The following is an 18490-nucleotide window of genomic DNA, read 5'->3' on the forward strand; positions in this document are numbered from 1 at the left end:
GTCAGATTTGGCTCTTTTCTGTTTTCTAAGAAATATTGCACCTTGTTGCATTTTAAGTGTACTTGTCTATAAATGTGTTTAGTGGAATAATACCACTAGGTGCATACTGCATACAAAAAGTTATTTATTTTTTTACTTTTACCTTTGTAACCATGATGTTTTGACATGCATAATGATAATACCACGGTATTTTTTAGAAATACATTGGAGCACCATATTGATTCCAGCATCATCACTGTACCATAATATTTTTGTGGTTTGAAGCCTTTTAATCTGAAGTGCATTTTCCCAGTGTTCTACCGCACAGGAAGTGCTTCGAACGAGAACAGCGGAAGTTGTTGTTCATGGACCAATTTGTGTTCTAATGTAATCTTTCTCACAGCCAGTACATGCATAATGCGTGTAATTAGCAATGTACAGATGCCGTTTCTTTAATCTCGCTGATACGACTGGTTGCAGTTGGGTGAGTTTAACTAGTAATAATGGTTTTAGGTTATTATCGTTGCGCTCTGTCCATGCGCGTTGTCCAGGCCTTTGTGCCAGAGAGCATGTTTTACTATATGTGCTGTGGATTAAATATAAAATATTGCATATTTATTTAAGATAATGTGGAAAAGAAGCAGTCAGCTATATCTGGTTACTTATGTAACACTACATGACATGCACATCGAGTAGAGTATATGGCGCCCCACAACATTTGACATGACAGCACTAGTAAACAAATGGTTGCAATTGTTGTATAAGAGACCAGATATTAGGTGGAAAACTAATCGTTTAATTTTATTATTTAAAATTATGAATAATTTTATATATATAAAATGCAAAGCATTGTGCTACTAAATAAATCCAAGGTTTTATATTGCCTTATACATAATGCATATTGCAGCAGCATTATATTTTGTATCAATATTTGCATTTCCAAGAGGAATTGTTAATGCCGGTAAGGAATTCATTAATATGTAGAATTAATATATAAAATAATAGCATTAAAGTTTTATCTTTTAGTGCTGTATGGCTTTAATTTCAAAATCTATAAAGTTTCAAAAGCCAGTATGTATGGCATGCCGAAAGCTGAGGTCTACACAATACAGTGGCATCCATTATGCAATGTAATTCAGGCTGATTTAACTGCAGAACATTTGATTGGACATAAAATGCTTGAAGAATATCAATGCACTACTGCCTCGTAGTCGTAACACCATAATGATGCATCTGAAATTTGTTGTTAGTAATTGTCAACTGATATATGTCTTCTGTAATGGCCAATGCAGATATATCTAGAGTTGGGGTTTGTGGTGAAAAGCTAAAAATGTATTCAGTCATTAAAAAAAAATATTTTAAAATTATTTTTCTTTTAAATAAAACACTTAAAAAGACTAAATATATATATATATTTTTTACCTGCATCTCATGTGACCACAACAGTATGGCCAAATGCAAACATTTATTTTTACTCAAAATTCACACAAAAAACAAAAACAAAGTAAAAATTGTTTATTCATTGTGAATAAATTAAATTATATAATGTTGATTCTGGAATAATATCTAATTGTGTCTGTATGATATTTCCAGGTGCCCAGGTGGAGCTGTGATCTGCATTTGCCTTCGGTCTGAGCTCTTGTCTTTCTTGCACTATAACTCTGAACCCTTGTATGACCTTCATCTCTCTGGCACCCACATGAGCGCAGCGTTCTATTCCCGCTGGGCCGAGCGCCATGCCTGACCGGGATAGCACCTACCTGGCAGGTGGCGGCGGGGGTGGCAGCGGGAGCGGTTTGGGCACTGGGGACGAGGGAGGAGGCGGGACAGGTTTGGGTGGAGGTGTAGGAGAGGGTAGAGTGACGGTGGTGGGCGGATCAGCAGGCTGCACGGGGGGTAACGGGGGTCCTGGGGCCATGGGAGGCGGCGGGGCATTAGGAAACGGCAACAGCTGCAGCGGAGCCAGCGGCGGTTTGGGACCGGATGGCGTTTGCCGGGACTTTTTGCGCAACGTGTGCAAGCGCGGCAAACGCTGCCGCTTCCGCCATCCAGACTTCAATGAGGTCCCCGACTTGGGTGTGCAGAAGAATGAGTTCATCTTCTGCCACGACCATCAGAACAAAGAGTGCGTGCGCCCCAACTGCCGATTCGTGCACGGCTCGAAGGAAGACGAGGACTATTATAAGAAAACCGGAGAGCTTCCACTTCGGCTCAGGGGGAAGGTGGCAGCCGGATTGGGACTGTCTCCGACCGACCTCCCGTTGAGCCGCGGAGAGGTGCCCATTTGCAGGGACTACCTGAAAGGAGAGTGCCAGCGGGGCAACAAGTGCAAGTTCCGACATGTCAGGAAGGACTACGAATACGAGGCCTCGCCCAGGGTCGGTGTGGGATGCATGATGAGTGTCACCGGTGGCGTGAGCGGGATGGTGAACGCTGGTGGGGGCGGTGCGGTTGGTGGCGGTGGGGCCTGCGGTGGGATGTCTGGCCTGGTTGGCGGCGGCGTGGGAAACTACATGGGAATGGGATGTCCCAGCATGGGCGGATGCAGAGACCAGGGCCTGTCGGTTGGAGGTGGAGGTGGGGGCTCGATGAGCAACTGTATGTCGATGGGGACGGTGGGTCATCGGCGCTACGACAGGGGCCCCTGCTCCGTCTACGACCCCCTGTTTGAAAACGGCATGTTTGAAGCCGGGCCGGTGGAGGCCCCCGTTGACCACACGGCCTTCCAGCTGAAGAGACGGCGTTTGGATGGGCTGCGGTTGACCGATGGGACCAGCAGTGGACATTACGACCTGGGGGTTCAGACCACCCTGCCAATCCGACCGATAGAGTATCGCTTACTAGAAGAGGAGAACGCCCTACTGAGGAAAAGAGTGGAGGAGCTTAAGAAACAGGTAGGGAATGTACTCTTCCTTTCTTTAGTGGAATACAAAGGAAGATATATTGCAGAGTGTCTCCATTCTCCAAGCTGGAATAACAACATCAAAGTCTCTGGATATAGTCCATGCAAACTGTGTACTGTACTAGTCACTGAAAATCTTCCTGTCTGTCTTAGTTCTCTAATGTTCAAATACTGCGATTTATTGTGCCAGGTTTGTAGTGAAAGACCAGACAACACAAGAACCACTGATGTTTCATGACATCAAATAATACATTTTGAAAACTACATCAGAAGCCTTTTAGCAACAACAACAAAAAAAAGTTTAGTCTGTTCCTTACACAAACGTATTGCAAGGTGTAGCGCAAAAGTCGTATGGACTTTCTAATGCCGTGTTTTATTATTATTTGTATAATATAACTATTATAGTATTTATACGTTTTTTTTTTTTTTTCAGTTTTCATTTTAATTTAAGTTTTAGTCATTTTGTTATTGGCATTTGTTAATTTTATTTGTTTTTTTTTATATTTATATTTCATTTGAATGTATTTATATTTCAGTTATAGGAATGTTAGTACTTCAACTCATTTTTTCAATTAGTTGCCATGGCAATATTTCCAATTGTTACGTTTTTTAAGTTTTTCGTCTAATTTCAACTAACACCCCCTTATTTTATTTCAGCTTTATTTTAATTAACAAAAAGTATTTTTTAATAGTTTTAGTTTTTTTAACAATAAGTGCTTTTTAGTAGGGATGCACCAATATTAAAATGCTGTAGTCTTTTGTCTAAATAATTTAACTAAACTAATCAAAACTAATATAAAACTATTTTTAAATGCAATGAGTGAATTTAGGCGTCACAACATTATAATGTGCAGTATGAAAACTGAATACTGCATTTAAACTATTTTATTAAATAGATTAAAACTCCTTTACTAAAGAAGATTATATTTATTAACTTTTTATTTAGATTTATTAAGATTAACTTTAAGTGAGTGTGAGAGAGGGTAATGTAATCTAAATGTAAGAATGGCATTGTTAAATATTAATAATGTTAATATTGGCTGATACCAGTATACTTAAAAATCATGTTTGACTTTCTTAGTTACTTTTTAATTCTGCAATAGATGATCTTTTATGTTCCATGGATGACAAATAATACACATTTTGAATGATATTTCATCTCTAAATTGTGCTTTTTATGTTAAAGGTAGTGTAGGCAATTTTTTTTTACTGGTTGAAACTCTCTTCACATCCTGATAGCAATCAATAATAGAAGTGGTCTAAATATTAAAACATGTACATCTTCTGTGGACGTCTCAGGGCCAAAAAATGTTCGTCCAATCATTGCATTCGGTCCGACGTGTCCTGCCTGTCAACGTGTGTATTTCCATACGCGCATAGGTTTAGTACCTATGATCACGCGCGTGAACTCGACAATCGACTACTGTGGACTTCGACCGAAAACAGGATGTAAATACAGGTATGTGCGCTGGCTGAATAAACATCATTTTTATTCATATCTTTCACATCTACTGCAGTCAGATTCACCCGCGTTCACTCCGAAGGAATCACTCACATGACCTGTGCACTTGTAATGACACATCAAGGATGTTAAGAGGCTAAAAGCAGGTTTAAAACTTGCCCCATTGAAGTCAACAGGGTGCAAATTTTAAAACGAGGATAACACGGTGTAGGCAACACCGATTTTTGTCGTTGTTCTCTGTACTGACAGCACTCCAAATGTACCAAAAAATGAGCTCAATGTTAAAATTGACCGGAGTTCTCCTTTAACACCGTCTCTCATCTCGTGCCGCTTTGCAGACTCTGCTGTGCACGTTCAAGTGTTTTGAAGGAGACGTGGCTTTGGAGACGCTCTGAAGGGAGGGTGGGATCTCATGTTTTCAAAGCTAGCTTGATATTGCTAGCCTGTCTGAAATTGCCTACCCTACCTTTAAAGATCAGTGACAGAATCACTTATTTAAAAAAGGTAAAACAACTGTAACCACATCCTAAATGTCTCAAAATTCCTTCCTTTCCTTTTTTTTTGTTTTCAAGGTGTCCAACCTGATAGCCACCAACGAGGTGCTTCTGGAGCAGAACGCTCAGTTTCGAAGCCAGGCTAAAGTGATGACGCTGTCCTCCACCCCGGCTCCGTCTGAACAGAGTCTGGCGCCCCCTGTTGGTTCTGTGAGTTCCTACAACCATGGCATTGCCCAGACACACACCACTCTGAGCAGTGCTGGTCTGCAGCCCCGTCCCGTCACTCAACAAGATCTGGTGGCCTCGACCGGTGCACCGACCGCCCCTCCTTCTAATGCCGCGCCCCCCTCCGCACCCCCTCCACATCTGAACCCCGACCCCATCTCTGCCGCCCTCGCTCAGACTATCGCCCAGGGATTGGCCCCTCCTGTTTCAATGGCCCCTGTTGCTGTTTCGGTGGCGCCGGTGGCCGTGTCCATGGCACAACCATTGCCGGGCATCACGATGAGCCACGCGACCACACCGATGGTGACGTACCCCATCGCCAGTCAGAGTATGAGGATCACCACCATGCCTCATTAATGAGGGCACACTTCAGCAATATATACATGAAACAAATAGCAAACTGGAAATCAAAGCACCAGTAAACCATGGGAAGTTTCTCAGGTGAAGGGTCTGTTTTGACCGAATGAACATACAGATTTCTGTATAGAATACAGATGTTCTCTTGTGAACTTATGGAACTTATTTCAGTTTTTCTTGCCTTGGAAAGACTCATCATTGACTTCACAGGACATTTATTAACTCATTTTGAAAGATGTAACTATTCAACTAATCACTACAGAAGAATTGTGAATTTACTGTCAGTTTTAGTTTGACTTTTTTTAATAGTTCGTTTTGTGAATTGTTTGTGTGAACTGATTATTTGGATTCTGCACACACACAAAAAAACGAATCAGACACATTATGCTTCGTTAATAATTCTTGTCAAATCTTACTAAGGAAAAAAAAAAGTGTTTTATTTCTTTCTGTTGGAAACTAAATAACTGCATTTTTCTGTCAGAATATTGGTCTTGTTTCTTTCATCTTGAGTGAGTATCTTTCTGAAATGTTAATGAAAAAATATATTTCTTATCAAACCAGACTTCTGTCATTAGTTTGATCGCTTTCTCATTCTGTTGAGAGTATGGTCCTAGTTGTTTGCACTCTCATGGCCTGTCAACTGATGATAAGACCACCAGAGACAGATCTGGGCTGAATGGGATCTTAGCAATCCCTGTGCTGTATGTGTAAATATTATCGTAGAAATCATTCTTATTTTTAAAATATCTTTTAATTTTATGTTTGATTTTTACCAATTTATGTTTTATATCTAGAAGACACTATGAACAGTCACAGTGAAATATTGCTCATAATCAGTGCTCATAATTGAACTGTCATCCTTCAGTGTTTGTTTATGTTTTTGAGCTAACAAATAAGGTTTGGGATCTCTCAGATTTAGAGTATAGGGGGATTTATTATTAGGGTTATCATGCAAAAAGAACCATTGTTATAGTATTGTTAGCTGCATCGGAAGTATGTTTAATTTGGCAGGTCTCAGATTAACATTATCTGAAATCTAATGTCAGTCACATGTCCATGAATATAGACTTCGACCTGGCATGAGAGCACCTACTATGGCAAGTACTTTTTGCATTCCTTTATTGCCTTTTTACAAGTCAGTGTACACTCTGGATATGTTGCCGATTGCCACTTTCTTGACAATTTTTATAGATAAAAATTGTCAAAAAAGTGGATTTTCTCTCAGAATTGGAAGCTAAGTGTAATTGGATGAATGAAGAATCAAATAAGTGATAAATTGATTATCCTATTTTTATTACAGATTTTCAGTTTATTTGTTAAAATCTTCCCTAGGTTATTTTTATTTGATTCTGTTAGGAGAGTTTACAGGTGAACTGGTCAAAATTGCACTGTGGACATTTTCTCCTGGAATTATGACTATAGTAAAAATTGCATTGCAGATACTTTAAAGTAAATGATCACCAGTCCAATATGCATTCCAGATATCTTATGTTAGTTTTAGACAGTCACAAGCAACTAGTCAAACTCTTGTTTTGACTGCATTCGGATATATGTTCAATTATTTCTTTAGGATTTTTAAAATGATTTTTGGTCAAACTATTTCATCATGGCTATAGTCACCCTGAATTATAACTAGTAAAAATGTCATTAGATACCTTGTGTGCAAATTATTACGATTACACTTTCATTTAATTTGTCCCTGTTACAGTGTAATTATACATTTAAAGGAATAGTTCACTTAAAAATGAACATTATCTCATCATTTACTCAGGTTTGAAACAACTTGAGGGTGAGTAAATGATGTTAGAATTTTCATTTTTAAGTGAACTATTCCTATAGTAGTACTGAGTCAAATTAATTAACTGCATGCACTTACTATAGGATTAGGGTAAGATTAGGGTTTGGTTTAGGCAGGGTTAGTTGTTGTATGTTTAATTTATAGTTATTATTATTATAGTAAATAACAAGGACGGTCCGTGTAGAAAACAGTATTGCATTAGTTTGACTATTTTATGTTAGACATATTTAATTAGACTGTTATCATTCATCTAGTATTCAGCCGGAACTGCATTACATGTAATTTAAATTAAATTGTGGCTAGTCAGAATTGACCCAAGACTTGTGAAGCTAGAAGCTTTCAAAGAACAAACTCCGTTACTGCAGCTTCCAACTAAAAGTTTTCGCCCCTTTTTACAACTGCGTCGTTTTCTGTGGGCGTGATCTGCCTCTATAACGGTGCAGGCCAGGGATTTCAGACAGACAAACTGCAAGAAGGAAAAAGAGTGTCATGCCTGAAGGGTAAAAGCTGTGAGGTGGGCGATTTCTCTTCCTCGGGCTGACTGACTTATTGATCTGCAGTGATCAGGCATCCGAATCTGCAGATTTTCACTAGTCCATGCGCCAATGCAACGTGACTTTCAATCAACAGCACATGTTGAATTTGAGTCGAAAATCGCTGCATTTGTAATCGTATCTTGACTTTGAAAACATTTGCATTCAAACCAACAGACTACAATGTCGAACGTTGATTCAGGGCCGAAAAATGACTCGGACTCGGAAAAGAAGACGGAACCAGCCCAGGAGAGTTCATCGGGAGAAATGGACGTCCCTAAAACGAAATTACTGGACGCCAAGGCAATCTTATGGACTTTCGGCAAATGTCTCACTGCCATGTTGCCTGTTTACCTGGCTGGTTACTATCGCATGAGCACTAGTTTGGTGGTGTTTGGGATGATGGTTTACGCAGGATGGAAACATTCTCGTGAGGCGAAGGAGGCGAGACTGAGGTCCGCTATACAGTTACTCAACGACGAGCAAGAATACATATCCTCCAAATCATTTAGGAGTAGAGGAGACCTGCCTTCTTGGGTAAGAATGCATAGAAGTGCATCTTTTGATAGGTGAATAAAAATGAACACTCCAGCACTGTTATTAATGCATAACGTCCGAATAACTCCACCTATATTTATACTAAGAGAGAAATATTCAGTTTTTATGTAAAACACATTTGCATCGCTCGCTACAAAAAAAGAAAAAGAAAAAAAAAGAGTAGCGATGTCCGAATCGCGAACGATTTGTTTTTCCAATCGGCTCATTTGAATGAATCAGAGTCGTGCGGCTTTTGAAATCTCTTCGCTTAGAAGTCAAACTGAGGAAGGTTAAATTTAAGAATCATAAACAACCACAATATGTGACGCAACCTAATCGACAACATAGTGAAAACAGCAGTATGTTACAGAAAAAACTATTTTACACACACAAAAAGAAAAGCCTCGCGATTACTTATCTTTGGAACGAATCATTTTTTTAAACAGTTCATTGTTTGAACGAATCGATTCGATAACGAATGAATCTGATCCCCGAATGCCGCCGCGAAAGAGTAGGAGTGGTCTGCAGATTTAGAGGACATTTTTAGACCTGTTGGTGGCGCTGTATCGGTGGTGTGCTGCATACTAGTAACTGCGTACTTGGCAAAATTCCCATCGTCCAAATCACTCTGAATACATTGTTGCTTTGTCATCTCCTCCCCAAGTGCTCATATGCTTCCATAAAAGAGTTTATACTATATTTGGCCATGTCTCAGGGCTATCATGTGGTAAAATAAGGTATGCATGTTATTAATGGGGGGGAAATTATCCAAGACAAATCAAATTCTACACTGCACATTGTATGTATTAAGAAGGAAATATTGTAAATGGAGAATAAAAAAAACACACATGATAGACTGAGGTGGTTGCGTGTGCTGTTTTTGTCTTCTTTTTAACCACATCCTCTGTTAAAGTTTGTTGTACAGCTCATAAGCATAGACAGTCTTTGCACTTAGAAGTATGTTATTGTTTTTTCTTTATAATTTCAGGTCAACTTCCCAGATGTGGAGAAGGTTGAATGGCTAAACAAGGTAATTCAGCAAACAGTTTAGGTTTGCATTTGTTTATTAACATCAAGCCTGTAACCCCATGTGTTCCTGATCCACCCATCAAATGAATGACCCCACCCTCATGTCACAGCTGCCGGTGCCCACCCACGCGGCACACGCCTGCTGAACAAAAGCTTTATATACTATTATTACACATCCATTCTCAACCGAACACTAATTCAACCAACATATGTTCCTTGCCTTTGAATTATTAGATCAGGTGCAATACATGCTTTTCCAGGAAATTCAATTTTTAATGTCTTTTTGCATCTCTAAAGCAAAAAAACAAACAAAACAAAACTTAATAATAATACTCCAATAAGCACCAAAATACTATAATATAACATAAGATTAAAGATGAAACCCCTTAAAAGAAAATACAATTAGTATGGGCTACATAATATGCATAAAAAAAGGATAATTTTTAATAATAATAAAATACAGCATAATACATTGAATGCTTATAAAAGTTATTAGCTTTACCATTACATTTAGTATTAATGGTACTAAAATAATATTTATTCAAAATTATATATATATTTTTTGATTTTAGGATGAAATTAACTTTCTTCATGAGATTCACTCACTGAGAGACAGAAAAAGGAGGAGCAGATAGAGATATATCCCTTCCTGACACCATTTATCCTTCTTTTCGTTTCAGTAGTAGTTTGATTATAACAGTGCTGCGGCGTATCACTTTATCACGGCCTGACTTTATCAGTGATTCACGAGGCAGACATTTTACGCTGGCAGTTATTCCAGCTGAGACTCTTCCCCCTTCGTATCCTGTGGTCACGTGGTCTGTGCATGAGTCACATTGCTATTTCTAAAATCTGTGGTTTGCACATGCAATGAAACAATCTGAAAAATGCCCCGGCATCTGGCGCTTTAGCTTCTGTTATCACATCTTAACATCCGCAAACAAGAAGTCACTATAGCAACTAGGCAAACACAAATGGCACGGTGTAAACAGCGTCAAGGAGAGCAGAGAACAGACATGGGCATTAAACAGAAGGAACTGCGTCAGAGCTCTAGTCCCCCAATCTCACAGACACATACACATACACATACAGGGTTTGTACATGGAATTATGGTTAATACCATGGTATTTTTGAAGACCGTAACGTATATACATATCAAAGTACTGGGTTAGTAGGAATTTTATTGATTCCACTCTGTAGGAAAGAATATTGGTCAGATGTAAAAAGATGTAGGGCGGGGCTTGATTTTGTCCATGGGGAATTGATTGGATGGTTGTGGCTTCCTATTGGTGGATCTCATGTGAGTGACAGGTTGCCCCGCCCTCACGCCCAGTGAACACATAATCAGAGAAGAGATGAGATGTGAATGAAAGAGGGAGGGGAAGTTGTTTTGATTAAAGATTATGAGGGCACATGAATAAAAAAATAAAAAGATGTGCACGGATGAACTATTTATAATAAATACTACAATATTCCATAAAAAATAAGAATAGTCCATTTTTTGATTTCATGGTGACTTTAATATCAAATAAAAATGACACTCTCTTTCTCTTCCTGTCTATTTCTCAAGGTTATCCAGCAGGCCTGGCCATATATTGGTCAGTATTTGGAGAAGCTGCTTATGGAAACCATTGCTCCATCCATCCGCGGCTCCAGCACTCATCTACAGACTCTCAGCTTCACCAAGATAGACTTTGGTGGCAAGGTCATACATGGAAACACACACACACCGCTACACAATAAATAATATTCCAGATTCCTGCAGATCTCATTCCAGTACAGTAGGAGATTAAAAGAGGCTCCACTGCCCTTGAAACATGTCTGAACATGCATTCTGTTAGAATAAACACATCTGATGTCTCACGGCAAACATTCCTGTCAAGGCAAGAGTGAAATTTTTATGTTAAAGTGATTAGAAGGACATATGGCTGTGAAAATCTTGCTCATTAACAAATAGCTACTGAATTATTACTGCGGGGTGTATATATGAGCTGATAATGAAAAGCTATTATAATAATGAAATCATAAAATGTCAAATTAAAATAAATAAATAATTAAAAAATCAAATCGAAACAATCAAATTAAAGTACTAAAAGATAGTTTGTCATGTGACCATTAGCCGACATCAGAGAATCATGAACAAGCAAATATGTTGTTAAATTACTTTAATATATTAACCTAAAATCTACAGACCTACAAAACTACTATATTACAATGTTATGGAATAATATATGCATAAAGAAACAACTGATTTGTCCTATATTAGAGTTTTGGCTGCACATTTTTATCTTCTACAACAGAACTTTTCTTTATTTTACAGCCGATGAAGGTGGTTGGAGTGAAGGCTCATTCAGAAAGCGAAAAAGGTCAAATTCTGCTTGACGTTTACATCAGGTGACGCATACATCTATTTACTGACTTAAAAGTCTTGTGTAATCGATATTGTGTCTGTATTTCACAAGCTGACAAAACAAGAGCGTCAAACTGCAGCCAACTCAGATTTGTTTATCCAGAGAAGTGTATATCCTTTTTAAAGACTTTAGTTTTACATCAAGTTTTAGTGGTTTGGAACAAATTCAGCAGAATGGTTAAATTTGTAAAGAGTTAAAAGCAACCTAACGTTTCCTCTCCGCCATCTTTTTTCAGTTACGTGGGGGATGTCGAGATAAACGTGGAGGTGAAGAGGTATTTCTGCAAGGCTGGTGTGAAGGGAATACAGGTGAGATTATGTGTTGCGAGTTGTGACGGTACATCTGATACATGGTCCCACTGTAGAAATGAAATCTTGAGAGATAATTCCATTTGCATTCTTTCAGCTTCATGGAATGATGCGTGTGATTTTGGAGCCACTGATCGGTGACGTCCCAATCGTGGGTGCTGTGACCATGTTCTTCATCCAAAGACCCGTGAGTGTCTCTAAACACGTACTTCACCACTGTAAAGAACCTTTTGTGGACCGGAAAGATTCCATGTATGTTAAAGGTTCTTCATGGAACCATAGATGCCAATAAAGAAGTTTATGAAAATTAAGGGTTCTTTTATGGTTGACTAGATGACATTTTTGACATTACACTATCCCCCAGTTTTACAGACAAGTCTTAAGCCTAGTCCCAGACTAAAATGCATGTTTGACTTTGAACTGAACAAGTTTTAACTGAAAGCAACTTGCACTGATATATCTAAGGCACGTTTATAAAAGCTACTTAAATGTCATAATTGAACTAAGGCCTAATCCTGGCTTAATCTAAGCCTATAGGTTCTTCAGATCAAATACATTATTAGTTCTTGGTAACATCCATTAACTGAGGAAGTTGAAACCCTCCTGGGTTCTTTGAAGCTCCATTGAACTTTAAAATGTTCTGCATTAGTCTTCTTGCAAGTGTGTACTGATCCTTACTGTCTTTATTCTTTCATTAGTGCTTGAATTAGAATATTACTCTTAATAGAATCATGTAATCTCCTTTTTCCTTTTTGTTGTTAGAAACTGACCATTAACTGGACCGGTTTGACCAACCTGCTGGACATTCCAGGGGTCAAGTGAGTTTCTGTCATTGCACATACACAATAACATTTTATTCAGTTCAGTATACTCTGAACTCGCTGTCCTGATCGACATCCGTTTCTTTTTTAAAAATCTATTTCACACTTTTTGTCCCTGTTCCTTTTCTCAGTATGATGTCAGACAGTATGATCATGGACGCGATTGCCTCGTTCCTGGTTTTGCCCAATCGTCTCACTGTTCCTCTAGTGGCAGACCTGCATGTGGCACAGTTGAGGAGCCCCCTGCCGAGGGTAACACACACATACAGACCTTACACACATCACTCAAATACATGATACTTTGGTTTTTGCAATTGACATTTACTCTACAGTTCAAAAGTTTGGGCTCAGTTATATGTTTTAATGTTTTTGAAAGAAGTCTCTTATGCTCACCAAAACTGCATTTATTTGATCCAAACTACAGTAAAAACAGAAATATTGTGAAATATTATAAAAATTTAAAATAACTGAATACATGAATACATTTAAAAATGTAATTTATAAGGGTGTAACAGTTCAAATTGCTCACGGTTCGGTTTTTATCACATATTATTATAGATGTGTACGTGTCATCATATTTTAGATGAACAGTGCAAGTGCGTGCCGAAACCGTGGGTGAATATTACGGTTCGATTTTTTTACCCTAGAATCGTTACACCCCTAGTAATTTATTCCTGTGATGCAACGCAAAATTTTCAACATCATTACTCCAGTCTTCAGTGTCACATCAGGGGCGTAGGAGCAATTTTGAACCTGGGGGGGACTAATTGCTAGGGGGGTTCGGGGGGAAATTCCCCGATTTTTTTTTTATTTTTATTTTTATTTATAAAGTACTTAAATGCTCATTTCTAATGACTTTTGGGAACAGACTGTACTACTTAGTTTGGTTGTAAGAGGGTATATGCAGTGACGGACTGGGTAGATTATAAAAACAGAGAGAAGCAATCTAATATAACTACAACCAATTAATTATGTATTTAAAAGTTGCAGAATGGATTCATTTGGAGACTCCGAAATCGGCAGAGATAGGCAGGCAATGCAAAACAAAATCTTACATTGGGAAATAGTGGGGGGGACAAAACTTAGATTTTGAAATGTGGGGAGGACATGTCCCCCCCTCGTATAATGGCTCCTACGCCCCTGTGTCACATGATCCTTCAGAAATCATTTTAATATGCTGATTTGCTGCTTAAGAAACATTTATGATTATTATCAATGTTGAAAACATTGTTACATTTGTTAACAAATTTGTTACGTTTAATGTGTCCTTTGTGAATAAGAATATTAATGTCTTTCAAAAAGAAAAAAAACATCTAAATCTCGCTGACTCCACACTTTTGAAAGGTAGTGTTCTGTGCCACTTTTACAGTGTAATTTGAAATATTTTTCCATAGTTTTTAAAGCAGAAGTAGCATACATGTATCTGAAGCATCGCTTTCCATAAAACATAATGATACCATGTAATTAGTTCTTTTCATTTAGGAGTAATGCAGTAATGAAACAGTTCCCTGCACTGCAGTCTTTTTCATATTCTGTGCATCTTTCTTTATTTCTTCAAGGGAGTTGTGCGTATTCACCTGGTGGAGGCAGACAGTCTGGCTGCGAAGGACACCATTGTGTCTGGTGTATCTGACCCATACGCCCTGCTCAGAGTCGGGCCGCAAACCTTCAGATCCCAGCATCTGGACAATACACTCAATCCCAAATGGGGTGAAATGTATGAGGTGGGTGTTAAAATGACACCACATTACAACATCAACAAAAGAAGCAACTCTTTAAACACTGATTTCAAGTTTTAAGAGGTGTACTGTATAAGCCATTTAATATCATAATATTGATATATGATGTAAATGTGATGAACTTCATAAGGTCATATGTATCTGTGTGTGTTTAAATGTCGAATCATTTACGCCGCTTTTTGTCATTGATAACCCACGTTGTTAATGTAGGTGTGTCTTTGGTGTTTCATGCATGAGTGTGTGTCTGTCTGTCAGGTCATCGTTCATGAGGTGCCTGGTCAGGAGCTAGAGGTGGAAGTATTTGATAAAGACCCTGATCAAGATGATTTCCTGGGCAGGTACCATATCACTGCTTTTCATCTCCCGTCATTACGTTTCTCATTTATTCTCTCAAAGGAGTCATATCTTTAATGTTTTAACATTATAAGCGAACAATCCTTATAATGTTAGTCAAGATATCTTGCACTAAAACAATTTACATTGAGGATATCTTGTTTTTTGATATTCTTTTATTCCAAAAGTTTCTTAAAAATTTACTTTTTCTTATAATATGACCTCCTTGATATAGATCTGTTCCAGATTTTCATCTTCTGAACATCAGTTATAGTGTCCTACCATAAGCCACCATTACCATAAACTCATGATTTGTGTTTTTTATTGTTTGCTGATCTCTATTCTCATCCTTGCCTTGATTCTCTTAATTTCACTTGTGTTCAGGACAAAAATAGACTTGGGGATTGTGAAGAAATCTAAAATCGTTGATGAGGTGAGAACATTTAGATAATATTCCAGCACACTGTGCACACTGTGTGTGTGTATGGTTGTTTTGATTTATGAGGACACAAATTTGTGTAATGACATGGTTATTACACTGGTATTATATAACATAAACTTGGTTTATGAGGACATTTCCTGAATCTTCATAATAAAAATGGCTTACAAAACATCCTAAACACTGTTTGATTAAAAATGTAAAAATGCAGTTTTCTGTGATGGGTGGTAGGGGATAGAACATATAGTTTGTACAGTATAAAAACTGTTACACCTATGGAATGTCCTCATAATGATAGGTGCACCACCGTGTGTGTGTGTGTGTGTGTGTGTGTGTGTGTGTGTGTGTGTGTGTGGTTAACTTGATTTGGTTTGTAAGTGTGTGCATAACTTTCACCACAAGTAGACATGAAATCTATATCGATGAAACTATTAGCTACAAACCAACTAAAACCATTGTATATTGCAATTATTATTATTTATAAATAAAATGATCACATGGCTGAATGCTTGATTCTGTTTGGTCCATCAAGGCATTCTGCAGTCAAATATTTTAATGATGCAAAACTTTATTTTTCTGATTTTCTTCCTTGTTTCATATCCCTCGTCATTCACTAAAACTTTTCAGTATTACAGAAATATTAGTCGAAAAACTCTACATGGTGCAGGCTGACAGGTCCTTAACTCAACCTGTTCACAATCACATCATTCAGGGCGCAGCTGATTGGTTCATGTCACATCAGCAGCCAATGAGCTCGCTGCTCAACTTTCAAATACCTGGTCAGCATTTTCTGTAGCAGTTGGCTGTGCACTTTCAGAAACCCTCCACCTTCCCCAGCTCCACCTGTATAGATCTGCTATGGGTAGTTCATGTATGCTGTATTGTACAGCAGCAGCATGTCTTATTTGCTCACAGCAGCGTGTCATATATGTATTGGCACTAGCAAGTCCCGTACTTGCAGATTTATTCCTCCAAGACCAAACATTATCCATTACCATGCCAAACACTCAGAGATTGTCATAACAGAATTAAGTTGAAGTGCTAAAATTAAAATAAAATCTGAACATATACAAATAGCTAGTTTAAATTATTAATGAATACTATAATAATAGATAAATAATACTTAAATAACACTGATGTTGTACTACTGTACGCTGAGCTGCAAAATATACCTCTGACATGGTGATCTGTGCCGCAATTCAGTCTTGTGTCACTCTGAAAGGGTTTATTTTGCAATAGTGACCAGATTATTTATTGAATACTTGTGTCTTTTATCATGTATTTCATCATGTCAGTCTTTTAGGTTTATTGTAGAATTTTGCGTGAGTGATTATTTGCTGTTTTAATGTCCCCTTCTTAGTGGTTCACGTTGAAGGACACCCCTACAGGACGGGTTCACCTCCAACTGGAGTGGCTGACATTAGAAGCCGACACAGGAAGACTGAAAGAGGTCCTATAACACCGTACAAACACAGAACACAGGGGGGTTTCTTGGAAATGGGTGTGCTATGTTTTCCACACATGCAAACAGTGTGTTCACCTACTCCACCTTTTAACAAAACATCAAAATCTTTAACGAGATAGAAAGCTTATTTTGCACACTTGACAAACAGAGCAACTTCGAACGGGAGTTTTTACAGTAGCCTCGCTCCGCCCTACTTTGCCCTCATTTTTTTTATCTCTTTCTCTCAGGTTCTGAAGAGAAATGAAAGTGTGGTGAGTAAAACAGCAAAGCCACCCTCATCAGCCATCTTGGCAGTGTATTTGGACAAGGCTGAGGCACTTCCTGTGAGTAATACTCTCACATCATCTTCCTGCTGCGCTCTTTGTTCTAACACACACACATGTTATGTTTTATGGGCACATTCCATTGACAATGATTTTTATACAGTACAAACTGTATGTTCGATCCCCTATCCCTCCCTACACATCACAGAAAACTTTCTGCATGTTTACATTTTCAAAAAACTTTATTTAGTATGTTTTATAAGCTGTTTTCCTCATGGGGACAAAACACTGTCTCTACAAGGACAAGAATTTCAGATATTGCCATCTTTGTGGGACACTTTGTCCCCATAATTTAGGATTTAGCAAGACAGACACACACACACACACACACACACATTCTTGTACATCTATCTTTATGAGGACATTCATTGACACAATGCAATCTCTAGCCGCATGCCCTAACCTTACCCATCACAACTAAGTGCCTAACCCTGAACCTGATTATAACCTGATCCCTAAAACCAAGTCTTGACCCTCAAACAGGCCTTTAAAGGGGTCTCAGAAAGTGAGGACCTGCCAAAATGTCCTCACTTTACTCTCTTTGTCCTCACTCCAATGGTCTAAAACTCAAACTGGTCCTCACAAAGATAGTTGTACAAGTACACACACACACACACACACACACACACACACACACACACACACACACACACACACACACACACACACACACACACACACACACACAGTAGTTATGCTCACCAACCCTGCATTTATTTAATCAAGTACACAGGAAAACAGGAATATTGTGGAACACTAGTGCAATTTAAAAGAACAGTTTTCTATTTGAATATATGTTAAAATGTAATTTATTTCTGTGATGCAAAGCTGAATTTTCAGCATCATTACTCCAGTCTTCAGTGTCACATGATCCTTCAGAAATCATTCTAATATGCTGATTTGCTGCTCAAGAAACATTTCTGATTATTATCAATGTTGAAAACAGTTGTGCTGCTTAATATTTCTGTGGAAACTATGATAATTTTTTTTATAATTCTGTACTGAATAGAAAGTTCAAAAGCATTTATTTGAAATAGAAATCTTTTGCAGCAGTGTAAATGTCTTAAAGGACAAGTTCGGTATTTTACACTTAAAGCCCTGTTTTCAGATCGTTTCTGATGAAATAGAACGGTTAAGATTGAAATTTGGACACATGCTGCTGGCCCGAGAATTTTCGGTTTCTGTGGTAGCACCCCCCCACCTCCACAATGGGTGCATAGGTGCACTGGAACAATCCTTCCTAAAACGCATTAAACTTTCGTTTACAAAGACGTGAAACTCACCGAGTGGTCAGGGGTGTTCACTGATATGCTCACACAAAAATCGCTGCAA

At 38.3% G+C, this 18490-nt stretch overlaps 2 protein-coding genes across 2 annotated transcripts in view; both read left to right on the top strand.

Annotated features, from left to right (window-relative positions):
• Positions 1 to 303: 303 nt before the first annotated feature.
• Positions 304 to 5982, top strand: zc3h10 (zinc finger CCCH-type containing 10). The gene is made up of 3 exons (XM_084427069.1): positions 304 to 463; positions 1573 to 2873; positions 4916 to 5982. Exons 2-3 carry the CDS (start codon positions 1716 to 1718, stop codon positions 5420 to 5422), a joined length of 1665 nt encoding a protein of 554 aa, XP_084283195.1. The 5' UTR covers positions 304 to 463; positions 1573 to 1715; the 3' UTR covers positions 5423 to 5982.
• Positions 5983 to 7634: 1652 nt separating this feature from the next.
• Positions 7635 to 18490, top strand: part of esyt1b (extended synaptotagmin-like protein 1b) — a 31245-nt gene continuing 20389 nt past the window's right edge. Inside the window, exons 1-13 of the mRNA XM_084424932.1 lie at positions 7635 to 8290; positions 9279 to 9320; positions 10890 to 11024; positions 11640 to 11713; positions 11966 to 12038; positions 12136 to 12225; positions 12801 to 12856; positions 12991 to 13111; positions 14419 to 14583; positions 14854 to 14936; positions 15316 to 15364; positions 16731 to 16820; positions 17063 to 17158. Coding sequence (XP_084281058.1) covers positions 7937 to 8290; positions 9279 to 9320; positions 10890 to 11024; positions 11640 to 11713; positions 11966 to 12038; positions 12136 to 12225; positions 12801 to 12856; positions 12991 to 13111; positions 14419 to 14583; positions 14854 to 14936; positions 15316 to 15364; positions 16731 to 16820; positions 17063 to 17158 — 1428 coding nt within the window. The 5' untranslated portion in view covers positions 7635 to 7936. The remainder of the gene's footprint in view (positions 8291 to 9278; positions 9321 to 10889; positions 11025 to 11639; positions 11714 to 11965; positions 12039 to 12135; positions 12226 to 12800; positions 12857 to 12990; positions 13112 to 14418; positions 14584 to 14853; positions 14937 to 15315; positions 15365 to 16730; positions 16821 to 17062; positions 17159 to 18490) is intronic.

Source organism: Rutilus rutilus, assembly GCF_951802725.1.
Source record: "Rutilus rutilus genome assembly, chromosome: 12".
NCBI lineage: Eukaryota > Metazoa > Chordata > Actinopteri > Cypriniformes > Leuciscidae > Rutilus > Rutilus rutilus.

What these genes read in the sequence shown, in the direction of transcription:
- zc3h10 (XM_084427069.1), top strand. Translation starts at nt 1,716, where the DNA reads ATGCCTGACCGGGATAGCACCTACCTGGCAGGTGGCGGCGGGGGTGGC. An exon ending in TGGAGGAGCTTAAGAAACAG is followed by an intron (nt 2,874 to 4,915) that starts GTAGGGAATGTA and finishes TTTGTTTTCAAG; the next exon opens with GTGTCCAACCTGATAGCCAC.